Source organism: Squalius cephalus (assembly GCF_949319135.1).
Source record: "Squalius cephalus genome assembly, chromosome: 8".
NCBI classification, from domain to species: Eukaryota; Metazoa; Chordata; class Actinopteri; order Cypriniformes; family Leuciscidae; genus Squalius; species Squalius cephalus.
The window spans coordinates 9,354,328-9,376,744 of NC_137129.1; the positions used below are offsets into that span (position 1 = coordinate 9,354,328).

The 22,417-nt window shown below is 38.7% G+C and overlaps 1 protein-coding gene across 1 annotated transcript in view; it reads right to left on the reverse strand.

The window, feature by feature from the left end:
- gabbr2 (gamma-aminobutyric acid (GABA) B receptor, 2) overlaps nucleotides 1–22,417 on the reverse strand; it is a 199,542-nt gene that overhangs the window by 137,253 nt on the left and 39,872 nt on the right. The window contains exon 2 of the mRNA XM_079877842.1: nucleotides 2,654–2,791. Coding sequence (XP_079733968.1) covers nucleotides 2,654–2,791 — 138 coding nt within the window. The remainder of the gene's footprint in view (nucleotides 1–2,653; nucleotides 2,792–22,417) is intronic.

Consider the following 22,417-nt stretch of genomic DNA (forward strand, 5'->3'; position numbering starts at 1 on the left):
AAGCACTGATGTAACCCACTTCATAACAGAGGAGCCATTCAGAACCACTGAATACCAAGTGATGATTCGAAAAGCACAAAGAAAGCTCAGCACTATTTAATTACACAGTACGCAGGAGAGGAATGCCTGTGGAAACTGACATCCTAACAGATTTCAATGGCTCTTGAGGTCAAAAGTTTACTCTAGGGCTGTTTGCATGTTGGCCCATCTCTGGAGGTTCAAACACGAGCGTAAAATTTCACTGGTGAAAACACAACCGTGTTAGCTGCCACTCTAGTTTTTGGCTCTCATGTTTTCATTAAATATAATTGCACAATCCATCAACCAGCCACCATTCTCATTAAACACATTGCTTAAATGAAAAATAAAGGTACAGAATCTTAGCGTTGAAGATGAAAGATGTGGTTTTGATAAACTGGAGAATAGGTCTCCTCAATGTTCATTTAGTCTCTTTCGCTCTTATGAAATGGATCAGCAGGTGTGACAGAGAAATCTCCAGCCATCGGCGTTCTGGCCCCCCTCTGCTGTTCTCCATCCCGCCTAATAATACCATAGTGCGCCAAGAGGAGGGGCATGGAAATGGAAGTGCTGCTATAAAACTGCTTTTCTTCACCACTGAAGAGATTCCGGCATTGAATACATGACGTGACCCCAGACCCCTGGACCTGCTATCCCGTTTTCATCTTTGCCCTTTGGAATTTCATTACCCCATACATTAGGCCCCCTCACTTCCCTTTGTTTATTTTATTTTGTCATATAAAAGTCTTTCTGAGGCGTGTCACCGCTAATCCCATTGTGGATGTGTTCACTTCCCATCACCCTGGCTAATTAGAGATCTATTCATCTGGGGTTAATGGGAGATTAGTCCACAAATTAGGACTTCTGTAAGATTATCCTCAGGAAGGCAAGACCAGTCTAAGATCACAAATACATTAATTAGAGAAATGGCAATGTTTATTTTCCATTTTATGATATTTCCATTCACTGAGCAAAAAGCATTCCTTTTAATTGGAACAACTTTATCTACCCCTAAAAGATGCATATTAGTGCATCAGAGTTTTACCCTTTAAGGTATCGAACTTTTCAGGGGTACATAAAAGTTGTCCCTTTATGGGTAGTGACAAAATCTGAGCCCCTTTATGTACAATTTTTGCACAAAAATACATTCTGTTTTATTACACTAATTGATCCACATGAACTTTAAAGTGATCATATCATAAGTGATCAATCTTTCCTTATTCTTTTGAGATAAAAGAGTTCGAACACTAGGAAAAATAACTCCAAACTTCACCTCCTGAGATGAATCTAAGCTGCACAAAAAACTCATTCAGAACATCTGAAATTTTCTGGCATCAAATCAATCCACATTTAAGCGCCAACCGCACCTGGTCGGTATTCAGAGATCTGGTGAACGTGATCTCACCAAATGAAACATGTTCCTGGATCAACGTCTTTGTTCATCCTTGAACAACATTCCAATCAACCAATCAGATTTTAGAGACAAGTTTACAGTTCATGTCAAGTTTAGGCTTACAACCAGGGTTTAGTGCTTTTACATCAATGTTATTCACATATCATTTTACCTCTGATTTTAGGGATAAGTTATGGGTTGAGTTAGGTTTAGGGGTAGGGATAGGGTTAGGACTAAATTTCCGGACAGGAATGTTGATCCAGGAACATGTCTTACTTGGCAAAATCATGGTGACCCAGAGATCTGGCATGCCTGGTCACAGTGAGGTAACACTAAGGTGCTGGTTAACATGGCCCAGCAAAAGCCAAAAAAACTGCCTGTTTAATTCTAAGAGAGGGTGAAAAATGGTCATGATATACAGTATATATATGTATATATATATATATATATATATATATATAGTCAAGAATAATGACATCCTCACTTTAAAATCACGTATTAAATCCATTCTTTTTTGTGCCATTTTTTCTACTTGGAACGATGTACGTTATCGCAAATTTCTGTTCCTCTCATGGAAACCGGCCACCTTTGTGGAACAGTTGTGGAAAATTGCCAGGTTCTCTTGGTGAAATGTCAGCTGGCTTAGAGGCTGACCACACATATGCCAACACAAAAGTGAAAGCGTAGGAGCCCGGAGGAGATTCCTCAGTGGAATTCTTTTATAGTCCTCCATGCCTCACATCAGAGAGATTTTAACTACATTACTTCCTCGAGCCATGTGTGCCGACGGCTACCTTAGTGTACTACTTTTGTCGGTGATGTGCTAATACACAGATTAGAGATATCACTGGATATTGCAAACAAGAGGGGGGGATAGGCTTAGAGTAACCGAACGCTGACTTCCTGTTAAAATCACAGTATTAACACACTAAACACCCCCGCGGGCCTGCTCAAGACAGAGGTCTCTGGGAAGTTTACTCATTTTTTCCAGTTTTTATCAGCACTGGGATTACGTTTCCGGCCTGGCTTTGCCAACCTTTTGATATAAGATAGTAGCATTTATTTAAGTCACAGAGGAAATCATTAGCGCAAATATATGGCACGCATTCTTCAAGTATGTAAACTCTCTCAGAGTAGCACACGAAACATGGCATTTTGAAGGGAAAAAAGAATTGTTAATGATATGCAAATGAATAATCACATTGCAGATTTTATGAAGCAGATCTTGGCTGTTGCACAAACCTGCACAAGGTTCCACCCCTCCAACGATTCAGCAATGATTGAAGTCACTGATGGACACACGCCTCCAAAGATCATCAAATGTTTCGGACCGTAGCAGATTGCATCAAAGAAGGCCCGCAATCCCTTTGCATTGTCGCACTGAAGAAAGAAAAAGGGAGGGGAAAAGGAAAAGTTTATAAATATACTGTACATAGAATAGTAATGTCAATCGTAGTGACATCAGCAGGTGTAACTGCTCTCAATTCATTCTTTAAAAAGCAGGTTTAAATCTTGAGAGCTTTTTCCTGATATATATTCCTCATGTACAACCATACTGCATAATAAAAAATCCAATGCATGTTTCTTTCATAATATGGTGTAATGGAAGAATGTAAATGGAGGAAAGAAAACATGGACCTCGAATTTCTGAATGTGAAAACATGGTCTGATGTACAGGAGAGCCCTACTGCTGCGGCACTATGCGCCTATTTCATATCACTATGGCAACGCTCTTGGCTCTGTAGATGAGCTGAAGGAAAGAAAAGATGTAGCAGGGCTATTGATTGTGATGTGAGCCCCTAACTGTTTTATATTTGATTTTCTGATGTTGGTAATGATATTTCAGTCCCTAGTAAATACTTCCGAAGGTCAATTAACAGCAGTCAGCTTGACCTGACTCAATCCTGGTCGTAACCAGAAATGTCTCAACACTACACACAGTGACCCGGTCAAGAATTTGTTTTAACCAATTTAAAAACGTATTTCAGTTTTAAGATTCAGGCCCGGTTTCACAGACAGGGCTTAGATTAAGCCAGGATTAGGCCTTAGTTCAATTAGGACAATTAAGTACTTAGAAATTACTGGTGTAAATCTCGAGGCAAAACAATGGCAGCGACATATTTTAAGATATCTCAGTGCAAGTTCCTTTCAGCTCAAACATGCATTTTAGTCTGGGACTAGGCTTAAACCTTGCCTGTGAAACCAGGGGCTAATGTATTTGTGTAGTGTGTAAATAAGTAAGCTTTGATATTTTGATAAATACTACTATCGTGCTCCGCAGGAAAAATTATACAAGTTTGGAGCAACATAAAATGTGTAAATGATAACTGGATTTTTAGTTGAAAACAAATGTGTTGAAAAAGCATCTCGATTGGACTGGCCAAATTCAGAGACAAACACTGTTGTTTTTTTTTTACCAAAAATAATTGTGCAGCTTAAACACATCCCACATCCCAACGTTGTATTCAGAATCTACTGTTAAAAAATCTGACCCATCAGGTTGAACTAGCATGATGCTTCTGTTTCCAGTATACCTTTATTAGAGCATTTATGTGGTGGATATTTCTGGCCCACAACCAATGATGATACAACAGACGTACATCTCTATTTCTGACACCCCATCGCACTTGGTAGTATTCACTAGCCAGTGAGCTTCAGCGTCTAAAATAGAAGTGTTGAAAATAGACTGTGGCGTATGAAGAGCAGGAATATGAGATGAGGCACTGCAGGGTGAGTCGATTGAAGTGATGCTGTTCATAATGCTGAATAAAACAGCAGGCTTTTAAAATATCTCATTTGCATATTTCCTTCATATTCACTTCATTCTGGACATCAGTAGCCATGAAAATACTAATGCCTGCTACAGACTGTGCGATTTCAGCAACCTCATAAGATCATTACAAATCACACTGTACGACATGGATCTAATAAAATTGGGCATGACATGTAGACTGTATGATGATGACACCTATTGAATCGTAGGCTACGACACAAGTTAGTGTAGAAGAATAAAACATCATCAGCATGCGCTAGTGGTAAACCAATAGAGCAAGATAAATCACACTTTGGCAATTGTGGTTCTTATGTGTGCTGAAAAAATAGGATGCAGCAAAAGAGGAGAATATGGACACGGTCATGGCAAGGGAAAAGAGGCCAACTTGGCTTGCCAATTTTGCAAATGAAGCTTGAGGTAAGTAGTTTAAAATTTTAACGGCATGTCGCGTTGATCAATAAGCCATTTCATGTTGCATTTTTATTGGCTGGTCAGTAGACATAGGTCATAACAACACACTGTGAGACGATCATGCTAAATTTCTGACTCTGTCAGAAAATTATCGCTGGCTATCTTTGGTCCCAAGACCGTAACAACAAACCTGAACCTCTCTCACGTAGTACCTCAGTTTAGGAGCCACGACCACAGAAATTGCCAAGATTGGTCATCTTTTGTCTGGGACAGATCAAAATGGTACAATGTGTACCGGGCATAAGGGCAAAGCAGAAAAACGAAAAATTGTCTGATCTCCAACCAAATGTGATTAAAGCAGATGTAGTGTGTCAGGAGTGAAATATGCTGTAATAAGTGATGAACAGGTAAGCGCCTCGACCACTTCGGTGTGACAACATTTAACTAGACACATCATCATCAACAGTCAATTTATGCTTTATTTCACTGACCAAGACTGTTGTCTTCAACCATACCTGTGATCATTCAGTCTGTAATGAAGCTCTAGATACAAATACCATTCCTGAACATTCAAGCTGAATGAGATGTGAGGTAATTGACCAAGAAATTGTGGTGCTCATGTGACTGAAACACATTCTGCACTGAAATCAAGGCACCTTTGAATACCAACAATCACAACGCGGTCGTTTGCCTTATAAGGCGCACATCCACGATCTGCCGAGCAGGCTTTGACCATGTTGTCATGGGAACACACTCCACACTTTGAACGCTAAATGAAGGAGAAAGCGAGGCCGGTATTGATAGATATAGCATGGATTGGCTGCTACAGGGCTATTAATCATAATCAGTATTCAGAGGTGACGTTCGAGGGCTTAATTTTGGATCTGACAAGAGTTGTTGTCAGACTGACAGACTTCACAACAACTGGCCAACCACCACCACATCACTGCAAATATATATATATATGTATTTATAAGTGATTTAAAATAAATAATTTAATATTATATATAATATTTAGCTTTCATTTATTGTATTTTAATTTTAGTAAACTTAAACTAAAACTTCAGTTACTGCCAAGGTGACAATAACATTTTTTGGTCTTTTATTTTTCCATCTAATATTTTTTTTTAATTATTATTTATTTTTATATACAGTACCAGTCAAAAGTTTGGAAACATTACTGTTTTTAATGTTTTTGAAAGAAGTCTCTTATGCGCATCAAGCCTGCAGTTAAAAAACAAAAACAAAACAAAAAACAGTAATATTATGAAATATTATTACAATTTAAAATAATGGTTCTCTTTTTTTAATATATTTTAAAATGTAATTTATTTTTGTGATGCAAAGCTGAATTTTCATCAGCAAGTACTCCAGTCTTTGGTGTCTTATGATCCTTCAGAAATCATTCTAATATGATGATTTGATACTCAGTTATTATCAATGATGGAAACAGTTGTGCTGTTTAATATATTTTTTTGGAATACTTTTTTCAGGATTCATTGATGAGTAAAACGTTAACAGCATTTATTCTTAAAAACAGCATTTATTCAAAATAAAAACATTTCTAACAATATAAATCGTTACCATCACCTTTTATCAATTTAACGCATCTTTGTTGAATTAAAGTACTAATTTCTTTAAAAAAAAATAGTTATTGTTCCCAAACTTTTGAATGGTAGTGTATATTGTTACAAAAGATTTCTATTCTAAATAAATACAGTTCTTTTTAACTTTTTATTCATCAAATAATCCTGAAAAAAGTATCTCAGGTTATAAAAAAAATATTAAGCAGCACAACTGTTTCCAACATTGATCATAAATCATCATATTAGAATGATTTCTGAAGGATCATAAGACACCAAAGACTGGAGTACTTGCTGATGAAAATTCAGCTTTGCATCACAAAAAAAAATTACATTTTAAAGTATATTAAAAAAGAGAACCATTATTTTAAATTGTAATAATATTTCATAATATTACTGTTTTTTTTTTTTGTTGTTGTTTTTTTTTAACTGCAGGCTTGATGAGCATAAGAGACTTCTTTCAAAAACATTAAAAATAGTAACGTTTCCAAACTTTTGACTGGTACTGTATATAAATTTTGTTTCAAGTAAGCTGATCAAATAATTTAGACTCAAATAAAAATTTCATGAACATGTATTTATGCATTTCCAAAGTATATGAGTATGTCGAAAATGTACAGTCAAGCTATATATATCATGAAATAAACCACTTAATGTTTGCAAAATCACCCTCTGCTAGATGTCAAGGTCAAAATCATACTGTCAGGGTTTACGTGGGTTGTTCTGTTTAGTTCCATTATAAGGGCCTGGGTTAAAAAAAAAAGAAAAAAATCTGTGGGTTTTCAGTGTATGCCACAAACGCTGAACCTAGAACATCCCTTTAACTATCTGGGTCAATTTTGCAGTTTTGTAATCAAACGGTTCTCTTGGGCAGGCTGCTCAATGGGAGTATGGTAGAGGGCAATTCTGTGTTTATAGGATTGAGGCCCAAAGTCCTGTCATTCAAGCCATTAGCGTGGTAAGTCAGGCCAGCACAGTGACCACAAGACTTGCTGCTGTTGACACACCATTTGTTCTGTGACCAGACTCTAGACCTCCAGTAGATGAGGAGGAAAAAGTATAAAGCCAAGCTCTGAAGCACCGATTATGTGTAGATTCAGTGGATGCTTATGAACACACCAAATATATACTCCTGGAAAACCATGTTATGAGATACTAGTTCCCTCAGGAAATACTCACTATAACGAACTGGTTATTTATGGAAGGATTAGTACGTAATTTAACTGCATCTCTATGAACAAAACCACAAAGAAACATGCTTTCGTCAGATCATTCACTAGCTTGATTTGCTCATTTGCTGTGTATATCTGTTGTAGAGCTATCAAATTAATCGTAAAAACATCGCAATCTCAATTCAAACACACATGCAATCTTATTCCTAAATGACAACCATTCGCCTGTGTCTTTAACCTTTGACAAAGTCTCACCTGAACATTCAAATCTGCATTGCCGCTTCCGCTAACCCAGAGAAGTTGTCATGCACAGTACATGTATGAAACGCTTTAACAAACTGTCTTTTAAATCACACAGTATCATTATTTCTGTGCAACAAAGATTGAAATTATCACAGAGGTACTGGGAAAAAAGTTTATAGTTTGGTTATAAACATTGATGTAAATCCCCTTTTGAAAGTAACTTGGCGCTTCAAATAACGATTGTATCAATTGCATCGTTATGACACTAGGTGGCGACAAGTTCAGTTATTTGTCACTGAATCATTCATTCAAGAGATTCGTTCAAAAACGCTGATTATTCCAGTAATGAAAAATTGCCCCGCGGTTCACAGACAAGATTTAGGCCTATTCCAAGACTAAGATGCAGGTTTGAGCTGTTTTAACAGAAAGCAACTTGCACTGACATTTCTTTAAATATGTCAATGCCATTGTTTTTTCTGAAGATGCACACCAGTAATGTTTTTTTTTTTCAAAGGCATCTTTGTAAAAGCTACTTAAAGGGATACTTCACCTCTGGGAAGATGAATGTGTATTTAAAATAGGTCATTTAAGTAGAAGAAATGTGAAGAAATTTTTGAATTTGGAGCTTTCTAGACTGAGAAAAGCCAGAAAATGTATTTTTGGCTTATGTGGATGAAAGACAACAACTCCCAGAATGCACTTGCTTCGCTGCCTTAGGAGGCCACGCCTACCGGTAAGAGTGCGCAGTTGAAAACAACAAGGCTAACTTAGCCTACGCGATGAGTTTGCCAGGGATTTGCGGATCTCTAGAGATCGGCCAAAATGTCCGGGATTCGGCTTTTGCGTTCTACAGTCGCCATTCATTCATCATGTTTACCGTGGCGAGCAGGACGAGGCTGACGGCCGCGGGAGAACGGCGCGAGGCCGATGGCGTCATTACTGAGACGCGCCGGGTCTCGCGTCTCTCACGGAGGAGCGGGAATTTTCTTAGCAATGGTAAACCGCACATCAACCGATCACTTGTTTAGTGTTCATGTAAACACTACATTCAGATTCACCGATCGGAATGAATTCAGTTAGATTGAAACAAAAGGTGTGCATGTAAACAATGAATGGCGACCGCAGAACGCAAAAGCTGAATCCCGGACATTTTGAACGATCATCTCGCCCGCCGGACAAGTCCGGGAAAAGGAGGATGGTAACCCCTACTTACTCAGCTTTCTCCTATATTCAGCTTTCTCCACAGAACAAGAGCCTACTAGCTTAGCTTCCAAAGAAAGACGGCTGACACTGTGTACATTCTGTGAGTGAGATCCCACCCTGAATGGGCGGGCTGAAAACATGCGGAACAACGCCATCTACTGGCTGTAGTCTTTAGCCTCTGGCCAGAAAATCCTCCGATGACGCAAAATGACGATTTTTGCGTCATCGGAGGATTTTTTCCAGACAAAAAAATACATAAATCTCTCCTCTCAGGGGGATATGAGGGTGGAAAACATGGTAATTCGAAAATACTACAGGTTTTCTACTAATACAAAGCTTAATGCTAAATCCTGAAGTATCCCTTTAAATGCCCTAATTGAACTAATGCCTTATCCTGGCTTAATTTAAGCCCTGTCTGTGAAACAGGGCCTTGAAGTCTTTATGAGTGAGTAATTGAATCAGTCATTCAAACATTTTTTGAAATAATTCATTCAAATTTATTAAACATTTTTAAACAGAGAGCAACAATAATAAAAAATAATAATAAATCAGAACCTCTAGTAAATGACATGTTATTTTGTTTAGTTGTCATGTTCAGAATCGTGAAAAAATAATGTGATTCTCAATTTATCAGGAATCATGCCGCTCTAATCTGATGGGGTGGAAAAGAAATAGAAGAGGGCACATATCTTTGCAATTGCAGAAGCAAATGACTCGGAAAGGACAGTAGGCTAAGGATTATTAATGGAACTATTTCCTCTGACATCTTCAGCATCATAAAATGGCCACCCAAGGTATTGTGGCAACAACAAGGGATAATCACGGCAAGCTAACCATGATGAAACGGCTTGTTAACAGTGGCAACGGCAGCAGCTGCACCTGTCGCCAGTCAATGGCAAATTACTGCACCCAAGTATGCAACCTGAAGACTTTAGGAATGAGAAAGAGATGGAGATGGAGAGAGAGAGCAAATGAGGAGCAGTATGTCTCATGGAGTTCGATCCTAATAAAGAGGCTTAATGACACACAAAAAAATGACCAAAAGTGCATGCACATACAAATGAAGAAAGAAAAAATCAATTAGAAAACAGTTTTGTCACCTTCCATTCATTAGTCTGCAATGTTGATGACGTCCCATGTTACAATCATTGACCCTATCTCCCTCTGCTGATTCGAAGTAACAGTCTTTTATTGAACTGTTATCTTATCAATGTTCACGGAATACTTATCCTAAACCTTTTCATGTTATGGAGTTCAATTTGAGCATGCTTTTTACTCCCCGCTTTTCTATTGTTCTTAAAACCACTTTCTGGAATAAAAAATAGACAAAGATAACAAGTCTGTGGTTTGACGTTCATAGGTTAAAGGTTTACACAAATACATGTGCTTCCAGCACAAATGGGTTTTGTGGTGAGGGCTGCTGAAAGAGTGTTTGGAGAAAATATTACATTTTCCATTAAGCATTAAGGATTTTTTTTCTAAAGGATGTGAAAAACAGCTAACTTTATGTAAGGACATTTTCCATACACAAACAAGTGATGTGGAATGTGCCAGCACAAACATTTAGCATCTCTCAGGTGATTATTGCAAATATTGTATTTTGTATGATGAGTGATTTAAGTATGTAAATTATAGCTAACAGAACTAACAAATTGCATTTATTGCTCCATAAAATGTTTTATTTCTCCTTAAATATTAGGCTAAATATATGTGATTGGTCAGCGGAAATTTACTGTGTACAAAATAACTCACTTGTTTACTATTCACTATATTGTGAGTGCCATGCACTATATAGGGACACAGCTATTCTGAAGTAAAATAAATAGCCTACACAACATTTGCATAAATGCATAAAACATTTAAAAATACTGCATGTGTTTGGTGAATAAGATGCAGGTTGTATCATTAAAATACCACATGCACAAATAATGCAAATGTTTATTAGAAATCACACCTTATTTGGATTTGTGACGATAGCCTAATGGAAAGAACCTTGCAGTTAGATCAGTGTGCACACAGGATGTGTTCTTGCATTTAAAAACTGACTTTTTTTTTTTTACTTGACACCATCTTGAAAATGCAGCATTCAATGCATAGAATTCTGCAAAAACAATAAGATACAGTAGGTAGTCAACCAAATTGCCTATTACCGCCACGTGTGCCACTGCCTTGAGACCGATATACAACACCTTCACACGTGACACTCGTTTGTGAAATCACCACCAGACGTCGAAAAGGGGCAGTTTGCAACATTGCTCAGTAAGACAGTAATTGTGATGTTTTTACTTGTAAATGAAGATAAAATAATGAAATAAACTACTAATAATAACAGTAATAGTAATATAGTATTATGACATTTAATCTTGGCTAAATATTTATCATACACTCTAAAAAATGCTGGGTTGTTTTAACCAAATTTTGGGTCAAATATGGACTAACCCAACGTTGGGTTAAAAATGCAATTTAAAAATGGACAAACCCAGCCTTTGGGTTACATTTTATAGCCTAGCTTTCTAACACACGGATTTATTTATGCATGTATAGCTCCTATCATTTTAAATGGGGAAACATCAAATTTTCCAAAGCTGTTCACCAAGCTTCCGAATAAATTTACCTATGATATATATATTTTTCTCTTACACATCAGCTCAAGCTCTGTAATAATGTCCGTTTAAGTGTTCTGTCTATTGAGGGGTAGGACAGGAGGAGCCCGATCTCATGAAAGTGCGTATCTATAGCACGAATGATATTTCTCGTATCATTTATATGCCAAAATGAGTTTTTGCGTACATGATACGCATTTTCCGCGTGCATATGATACGCACTTTATGGCGTGTAATATGCACGCCCTCCTCATCCCTAATCCTACCCAAGGGGTTTACAGTGCGTATCATTTGAACGCAAAAACTCGTTTTGGCGTATAAATGATACGAAAAATATCATTCGTGCTATAGATACGCACTTTCATGAGATCGTGTTGGACAGGGGTGAGAGGGTGATTCTGTAAATTGTTCATGTGAAAATAATAAATATATTGATCAAAAAAATGTATGAAATCTGACAACAACTGTCTCATAAATTTTGTTCCTAACTGCTCAAATTATGACAAAAAAAAGGCATTTTAGCCAATGTGCATGTGCAGTCATAAGCGCGGCGGGTCTCATATAGAATGGACTGTTTCTATAGAAACCGGAGCTTATTACAGAAGCTGCAGTGACGAGATGACTACATATTGGCTCTTTTATTTTGCTTTTCTATTTAGAAGGCGGGACTTATTCCGCCATACTGTGTGTTGCACTTTCTCCCATTCATAGTAATATGAGTGCGCCGTCTTTCTATATATAAAGTCTTTGGAGCAACAAAATAGCTAAATAAGAGAATTATAAATGAATATGTTAATGCGATACTGCTTAATATCATAATCATAGTGCTAAAAGTGATTATCCAAGAATGCCAAGCCCCTTAGGATGGATGCCCTATGACCTTTTCAAACTCTCAGAATTGCAAATCAAGAGTTCAGCAGGAGAAATCAAATCAATGCTGCCATTATGTCCAATTTCATTGTTTCAAAGCATACAGCAGTAAGAGATCAGCATGGCAGCCGTGCAGATGCTGACTATTACTCTCCCTCCAAAGCAGGAACCAAATGGATGCAGTTTCAAAATAAGGCTATTATTCATTGCACTACTATAATGGACTCTTTTTCATAGATATTTGTGCAGTTTATCTTTGATGTTTATCGTAAAATAAGGCTATATAGTTTAGTCCATTCTATTATTAATTAAATTACCTTATATCCAGGTGCAGCAAGTACAGTACAGAGATCAAAGGGCCTACGATGAGGGTCATGTTCAATATTCCTGTCCAAAAGCCAAGGTCTTTATCTCCCATTGCATTTAGAGCACACAGGCATGAGGGGAAAAAACAGTCCTGTGCATTTGTTCCCCTTCACCGGGCTCAGGGATCCACCGAGCTCCACTCACGCGCATAAATCCACCTCGATTTTTAAGACCCCTAGACAAGTGGCTTGGGCTTTTGGACATTTGTGACTGCAAACCAGCACCATGCTTGCTGTGGGAATTTTTGCTTGAGATGTTCACACCTTTGTGTCGCATGAAACTGAACCAAGTACCCTGGATTTGTAACATTTGTGCACGCTGGAGTAGCTGAGAGAGCGCATTGATTGACTAATGCCAAGAGCACACCACAAGACCAAAGCTAGTCATGCAGCATACATTTCAAAGTTTTTAGATATGCTGGTGAACTACACAACTAATCACAGACTAGATGTGTAAAGCTATGATCTAGAAATTGGTTAATGTGTCAATGACAAATAAGAATTTCCAAGATAAACAAAACAAGTTTAAAACACAGGCACCAAATGTACTCTTTATATGCACGTTGGTTTTTATATGGTTTTGTTAAAATTCCATGCCATTTTCACGACAAAATTCCCTACACCTTAAATACATGCAAGTTTACACATCTTAATCACTATTTATACAAATGTTTTAAAATATGTTTTCAAGGTAAAAGTATTGTTTTTAAAAATGCATTGAATTATTACATTTATTTACAATTTCATAAACATTTTTGGGGAGTTGCACCATGTGCCAGTTTGCAACTTACACTAACCTTGCCTTACAAAAAGTTCAAATATATTCTGATATTTTAAAATATGTATTGACCTTTGTCTTTAGCTCTGCATGTTGGCAAAACCCTGGCGCTACCGAGTGAATCAAACCCACCACATGTAATGTAGCAGCATAAGCACAAACATGACACACTCGTGAACTTTGGTGGTAAATAGTAGTGCTTGAGGGGGCTGTGCCAAGACTAGTGTTGAATAACTGCCATGCTTTTCCAGAAGACTGGAAACTAAACATCTCCGGATCAGCCCAGATTGCTTGTGAACTGTAAAAGCCATTTTGTTTTGAGTGCACTGAACCATTATTAGTGGTTTGCGGATATCAGGGGGGCTTCGTTTTATGGAACGGATCTTATACAATGGCTTGGTTAAGGGATGAAAAATGGCTAAATACATTTTAAAGAATTCCACAATCCATCACCTCTTGAGGAAGCTGTGCTCGAGGCTGTGATGAGCATCAAGCAAGTTACATCGCAGTGACATCAAGGTATTTTCAGACTCAGAGATGTTCAAAGGTTCCCACATGAAGATGAACGACACTGTATACAAACAAACTGCAAGGAGAGCTATTAGTATACTGTTATGAAGAAGCCTTAAAACAATATATCTTTGTAATTGGTGGAAATGTGGAAAGAGACAGAGCGAGAAGGATGGCTGTGGAAAGGAAGGCCATTATCAAGTTAATTATTTCTTGGCCCGAGGTCCTCCATTCTCCCCAGGATGTCTCCTCTGGAGAGCCAGGGAGGGGAGGCGGGGATAATTACTGCCATTTTGGATAATTGTGGTGATGTGGAGCTCGGTATAGCATCAGGCCGGGATAAAAGGCCAGCCTGGGTTTGGCCCTCAAGAGTTCCTCTAAGTGGAACGCCATCTAGGTCCCTTTCCCAGAAGCCCATTCTTCGAAGTACTTTCCTAAAGCAGTCCCATGGCCTGAAAAACTGCCCTTCAGACTAAAATCTCTTCCTCTGAAGTGGTAATTTAAACAAACGTGATAAAATGAAATGCAGCCAGTGGATAAGTCCATGATTAATTTGTTCATACATTAATTATGTTCAGGGAAGGCGATTTCTAGAGTACCTTTAAGGCTGAAGGTGCCAAGAGTTGTGAACACAACTGAATTATCTTCCCAGCTGCCACAAAGAGATGCATTGCAGAGACCCCGAGTAACCCAGGACTTGTAAGTTCCTCTTTCTTGCTGACAGCTAACGTGCCGTTGATCCATTGCTCTGCTGGCGACATGTTATTACTTAGACTACCACTGAACAGAAATCCCATTTTTGAGCCTAAGCCTCACCCTAAATGCTCATACCACTTCCATTTATTTGTCATTACGACCGGTGCCATGGCTGAGGCCATTAAACATCCAGCGAGAAGAGAGAAATGTTTTGCGAGCAATGATATACATACAACGGATCCTCATGCATTAAATCAGTGAGATGTCTGATAGAGCCTTGTTTCTCTGGCGGGACTTAATGATGCTGCGGCTTCCGACGGGGAAATGGCGACTCTAGAACATGTGCTGGTCATTCTATGAGACAAGGGGCCCAAACGTAAAATACTCCTCTCGCTCAAGGCCCATATACGCACCCATCTGCTCCGACCCATAATGCTCAGAGTAATGGGCTGACTGCTCTCGGACACGGAGCAGAGGAAAGGGTGGACGGCTGAGTGACATGGTCATATTAAAGTCTGTTCTGAGACTCACATTATTTGGAGTCTTGTGACAACAATGTCCTGCCTCTGTCCAACATAACTCCATTTAATCAGCAGCACGATCGCTCCACATCTAGAGACTCATTGTACTCACACTGTTAATATCCTTGTGACAATCCGCAGATCTAAAACACTGTAAAGGCATAGAAATATCAACAATTTGAAGAAAGAGGGACACACAAAGGCTTGGGTCAGTGATTCCAACAGTACACACAAATACATCTTTCTATCCAGTGGTCCTCACGAGCTGCATGCAAAAAACAAGTATAAAGCATGACCAGTGCAGTCCGATACACAAGAGTATGATTCTTATGAAAAGGTTGTTTTAAAGAATCATTGAAAAAGACTCGGTTTGAGAATGACGAATCCTTCACTGAATGAACTCACTAAAAGTGCTAATATAACACAGTCCCTCCAGTTTTTTGTGATTCTGCGATCGCTGAATACAACGCAAAATCAACAAAATCTGCATAATTTGTCATTTTACCACAAAAATAATTTTAATGTCAAAAATATATATTATCTAAATTTAATTATCCCTAATTTATTTAAAGCTGTAATGCATTATTTTCACGAGGATATAGACGTTGTGCATGCACAGAATGTGGTCTGTGTGAAACAGCGAAAGCGAATGTTTCTCACCTGCCGTCTCGCATAAGTGGCAAAGACCGAGCGAAGCGATTACTCAAGATGGATGAATGACCAAATAAAAAGTATGATATGCTTGATAGCACTAAAAAAAAAAAGAGTTAATAAAAGCTGTATACCACAAGAACTCAATGCGGTACTGACACACTGACTGATGGCAGATTCTGTGCATGTGTTTGCCGCCTGTCAGTGCTCGTGCGAGTATACCGAAATGTGTTCTATTTCTAGGCTTACTGCCCCTAAATGATCAAATACACACATTATTATGCCAAAATGTCAGTTTTGTCGGTTATGTCTTGAGTGAAGAAGTTTGGGATGTGTGTCAGTATTGGATCCGTGCATTAGCTTACTGTTGGTCTTAAAGTAAAAGCAACCTAATATAGCCTAGCTCCTGTCTGTGTCATTAATGTTAATCCAACAACAACAGCAACAGGGGAAAACATAAAACATTTCAAATAACACATAATATGGCAAATGTCGCATCCTAATTATATAAAAAAAAAAAAAACAATTGCAAATTTTTCGCCAATTTCTGGAAATTATTTAATTTTTAGTGGTTTAAAAAATGTGTCATTTTGATTGCAAAAATCACCCAAAAATTATCGCAAAATCTTGGTGGGACTAATAATGGTTTCTATACCCTTATGTAACATAAAATCCAGTGTTGGGGAGTAACTACCTAAAAGTACAGATGTTACTATATAACCTAAACTTACAGTATAAGTTAGGGTTACTGTATAGCATGACATTTTTTAGCACATGCTTGCTTGTCCTCTAACAAATGTGACCAGTTAGTTTAGTCAATATTTCATCATTTTATATATTAATCAATTGACGCCCATTTTACTCGACTAAAATGACGTAATTTTGCTAGACAAAATATTTTAAAGACTATTTATTTATTTTTTACATTTTTAACAATGTTAAACTACCAACATTATGAACACGTTTACACATTAAGCATTAATCAGACATTTAAAGATTTATCAACATATAATGAGTAATACTGAAGTATGAGAGATGGGATATTACAGTTAGAGCTGAATAACCGACTAGCAAAGTGCTTCAGTTTACGCCTGTGTGTGTGTGTGTGTATATATAGATATACTGTATATATATATATATATATATATATATATATATATATATATATATATATATATATATATATAATATTAACTGACACTGTCCTTCTGCATTAGGAATGCAATGTTTCATGCATTTTTAGCCAAAAAGACTTGTCCTTCACGACGGCAGCCTCATTACTTGTGCTCACAAGAGAAGAGAGAGGAAATGGCTTCTCCTCCACACTGTGTTCGTGGTAAGAAGTGTTCCTGGTGGCGTGCCTTCAGTCAGAGGGCAGGGAAATGAAGCGCAGCCTGCTGATGCTCTGAAGGAGAATTATGCAGTGGCATTGTGATGCGCAGTGCTGGAGTGCCTGTTCAAATGGAGAGCTTTTGAGTGCTGCAGCCCAGCTCTGATTGTGTGGCACAAAGCCGACACCACCAACACAGATGCATTAACCTGCGTGTTTACAGACAACCAACAATGACCCACGGCAATCACCAATCGGTTAACAAAGGAGAACAGCTTTATCCACAGACCAGGTGGCCAGCAAATATGAGATGTTAACCGTGAATGAAACACCAAACCAGATCATTTGTGAACTTGCTGTCTGAATTGACATTGTCATAAAGAAAACATCTCAACACACGATATCCCACTTTATAATTTAGAGCCCTTGAGGTTGCCCGAGCTTTACATAAAGCATGCTTGCATACCACTGGTATGGGGACTAATTTGGAGTTAACAAAATAAACATCTAATCATTTAAATTCATTTATGCAGGAAAAATCATTATTGCATTATTTTTTCCCAGTAGGTCACAGAAGGTTAATTGCTCTTTATTGTAGCCTGTAGCTGACAAACTTACAGGAAAAGACTGATTTGTCTCTCCGAAGGAAATAATAAGCAAAAGCATTTGACCACATAACTGTAGGCTGAACTGAAAAGCAAAATGGATAAAGAGAAAAAGCATTAAACCCTCTTATGCTTCAAACATCGATTCAAACAGTAGGGCTTACTCCTTATTTGGTGGTGCATTTAATCAAGGTAACTACTGTCGAGACCATTGTACACCAAACAAGTGACCATACAAATGCTGCGGCATAAGCGGGCAGAAAATACTAATTTGAAGAGCTGATGTCAGACACAGCGTTGCCATGACTACAGGGAATGAGCAGGAAGCCTGAATCTTTAGAGAAATTAAAGGGAAGGTTAGTCAGTTTTAACATTTTACTTCTCTTACGCTGCCAGACAGCTGCTCATTTAGGTCATAGTTTCGTTTCAAAAGTTTCTGATGAATGGAATATTGTGTATAGAAAATCTGATTTAAAATATTTATTAATATTTAGCACTTTTTTAAAGGGACAGTTCACTCAAAAGTGAAAATTCTGTCATCATTTACTCACTCTCATGTAGTTCTAAACCTGTAAGATGCAAGTAAACAGAGATGTTATGCCGCTCACTGTAATAAAACAAGAGCATGTTGTGACCATGGGGGGGAAAGTACCATGATATATATTATCGTTTTCTGAAGCCATTCATTCATTCATTCATTCATTCATTATTTAACTAGGTTAAAAATTCATTGAGGTTACATTTTTTTTACAAGAGTGACCTGGCTAAGAAAGCAGCTACAATAACATAGACATACAAATACACATCAAAACAGAAAAACTTTTTACCAAAGAATAAAACACATAATTTAACTTATGTTTAACTAAACGAGTAACTTAAACTCATTTAGTGATGGAAGCATAGTCAGATTTAAGATGTTTTGTAAATTATTCCAAGCAGAAGAAGCATTATATTTAAAGCCTTTTTTTTTTCTAGTTCTGTTCGAACCTGAGGAACTTTAAGATATGAGAACTTTCATATATCTGTTTCTGAAATAAAAACCCAATTTAAGCTAGTTGATCAAAATGTAGCTTAAAAGTTAATTGACTATCAAATAAGGTACTTATAACTCGCAACACATTCTATTTTTGTTCCCAAGGAAGAAATAATTTCAGGAAGATTCCTTGGTAGAGCTAAGAGCTTTTAACTTTATCATTACTTTAGTTTTATCTGTATTTAAAACCAGTTTAAGTTGACATAGACGAGACTGTACAATATCAAACACTGACTGTAAGTAATGAAGAGCTTGTGAAGCTGATGAAGCACAATATTAAATAGTAGTGTTGTCTGCATAACAATGGTACATAGCATTGGGAATGTTATCACAGATATTATTTATATACAAGGAAAATAAAATGGGTTCCAGAACAGACCCCTGAGGGACACCTTTAGAGAATGACAAAACAGATGAGGTACAATCCATTCGAGACAGTTTTATGTGATGAACGGCCTAAAATGAAGTAGACAAATTCAGATTTTTTTCCTACCATGTGGCACAAAATCGGATCTGACCCGCGAACATGTAATATTCCCCGAATATTCCCGTCAATGCGGGTCGTACGTCATTGAAAAAGCGACACCAACCTCGTGGAGAACAACCACGATCACATGACTCTTTTCAATGCCCAGGCTGCAACAAGGGCTCTTTTTTCTCTGCCTTAAGAGACCAATGTTTCTCCAATTCCAAGATGGCGCCGCGGATGGCTGCCTCGGTGTGGAGCTCTCCAGTTATTGTGTTGTTTTTGTTTGTTTGTTCTGCGTTTAATCATTCTTTTCCTATCAGTTTCACCAAGGACAAACTACTGGACATTAGGAAACACACACCAGACAACCGACAACCCGAGAATTTTAGGTTTCTTTCGCATCCCCCCCCCCACCTCCACAATGGCTGCATATGTGCACTGGAACAATCCTTCCTAAAACACATTAAACTTTCATTACAAAGACATGAAACTCACCGAGTGGTCAGGGGTGTTCATTGATATGCTCACACAAAAATCGCTGCAAAAGATGCTTTCCAACAGGTGTTTTACCATTCGTTGTAAAACTGTGGACCTATTTTTCCAAACGCCTCACACCCATACATTCTTCTGTTGAGAGCTTGAATAATAGACACTCCTACAGAAAGAATACAAACAACCCCATTTCCGTTTCCGGCAGCGGAGTAATACCGTACCTCACAGCACATCCAATACAAGTCAATGGAGTAGGACAAAAACTACGATAAAACCTGTTGGATAGCATCTTTTGCAGCGATTTTTGTGTGAGCATATCAGTGAACACCCCTGACCACTCGGTGAGCTTCACGTCTTTGTAAACGATAGTTTAATGTGTTTTTAGGAAGGATTGTTCCAGTGCACATAAGCAGCCATTCTGGAGGTGGGGGGGGAGCAAAAGAAACCTAAAATTCTCGGGACAGCAGCATGTGTCCAAATTTGAACCTTAACCGTTCTATTTCATCAGAAACGATCTGTAAACAGGGCTTTAAGTGTAAAATACCGAACTTGTCCTTTAAACTCCACGAGCGCGGCCTCCGCACTGCACTCCCCAGTATTCATCCTGTGAATCTCCGATCCCTTCCTAACAAAATGGACAAACTTCTTCTCCTCACCCGCACTAACAAGGATTTTTTAAACTCTGCTGCTCTGTGCTTCACTGAAACCTGGCTGAGTGAAGCCATACCGGACAACGCACTACATCTGCCGGGCTTCCAGCTGTTCCGAGCGGATCGCATCGCGGAGCTAACGGGGAAAACGAGAGGTGGTGGATTGTGTTTCTACATTAACGAAAGTTGGTGTTCAGATGTAACAACGCTGAAAAAGATGTGCTCTCCTAATTCAGAGGCCCATTTCATAAACTGTAAACCTTTCTACTCGCCGCAGGAGTTTTCCTCTTTCATTCTCGTGAATGTGTACATCCCTCCAGACGCGTGTGTGAGCGCGGCGCTACAACAGCTGGCTGAACAAATAGCTGAAACGGAACAAAGGTACCCAGACTATCTTTTAATCATTCTTGGGGATTTTAACAAAGCAAATCTCTCCCATGAACTGCCAAAATACAGACAGCACGTTATGCTACATGTTCCACCAGAGACAGTAATATACTGGACCAGTTACACCACAATAAAGAATGCGTATCACTCCGTCCCGCGGTCAGCTTTGGGGCTCTCTGATCACTGTTTGGTTCATCTTATACTGACCTACAGGCAGAAACTGAAATCAGCTAAACCTGTAATAAGGACTGTAAAAAGATGGACAGAGCAAGATCTACAGGCCAGCTTCGATTGCTACCACCGATCTGGATGAGCTCACAGTTACTGTAACATCATATTTAAGTTTCTGTGAGGATACATGCATTCCTACCAGGACATTATCATTCACTAATGATAAACCATGGTTTACTGGGAAACTCAGACAGCTTCGTCATGCCAAAGAGGATGCTTACAGAAGTGGGGAAACAGACTGACAAAGGAGATCAGGGTTGGTAAAAGAAGCTACTCTGAAAAGCTGAAAAAACAGTTTTCAGCCAACGACCTGGCATCAGTCTGGACAGGCCTGAGGAACATCACTCACTACAAGTCACCATCCCCCCTGATCTTCTCACAGCCAAACTGACCCAGCTCTCCATGCCTCAATCCTTTCCTCAATCTGTCAGTGGATCTCCAGCTTCCTGACGGCAGCTAGTGAGACTGGGTAAACACACATCCAGGACTCTCACAATCAGCACTGGCACCCCCCAAGGGTGCGTTCTCTCCCCACTCCTCTTCTCTCTGTACACTAATGACTGCACTTCTAAAGACCCCTCTGTCAAGCTCCTGAAATTTGCAGACGACACCACTGTCATCGGTCTCATCCAAAACGGTGACGAGTCTGCTTACAGACTGGAGGTTGAACAGCTGGCTGTCTGGTGCAGTTATAACAACCTTGAGCTGAGCACGCTCAAAACAGTGGAGATGATAGTGGGCTTCAGGAGAAACAGCCCAGCACTCCCCCCACTCACCATCATGAACAGCACTGTGGAAGCAGTGGAGTCATTTAGGTTCCTGGGCACTACCATCTCTCAGGACCTGAAGTGGGACAATCACATTGACTCCATTGTGAAAAAGGCCCAGCAGAGACTGTACTTCCTTCGCCAGCAGAGGAAGTTCAGCCTGCCACAGGAGCTGCTGATTCAGTTCTACTCAGCCATCATTGAGTCTGTTTTATGCATTTCCATCACTGTCTGGTTTGGTTCAGCTTCCAAATCAGACATCAGGAGACTACAACGGACAAGGATATACATACTATGTACTTACATATCGATTGCGATTGTGCCATTGTGATTTAAAATCAGTGCAACACACTTTGAAAAGGCGTGGGCATTGTCAATATGGCTTTGAGATATGAAAATAAATTATTCCGTCAAGCTGTTGTTAAATTTAGATGTATATATTCAGCACCTGATGCTTGGTAATAACTAGGTACTAACCCTGAACTTACCACTAAACCTAACCCCTGTATTTAACTCATACTACCTAGTATTTTCTTAGGTAAGTACACTGTAAGCACAAGTAAGAGCACGTGCTGTAAAATTAAAAAATGAACAAGATCTCAAATCACTTCTGTGTTCCCACGTTCAAAATTCCCACCATGTTTGACGTCAAAGACAACAAAT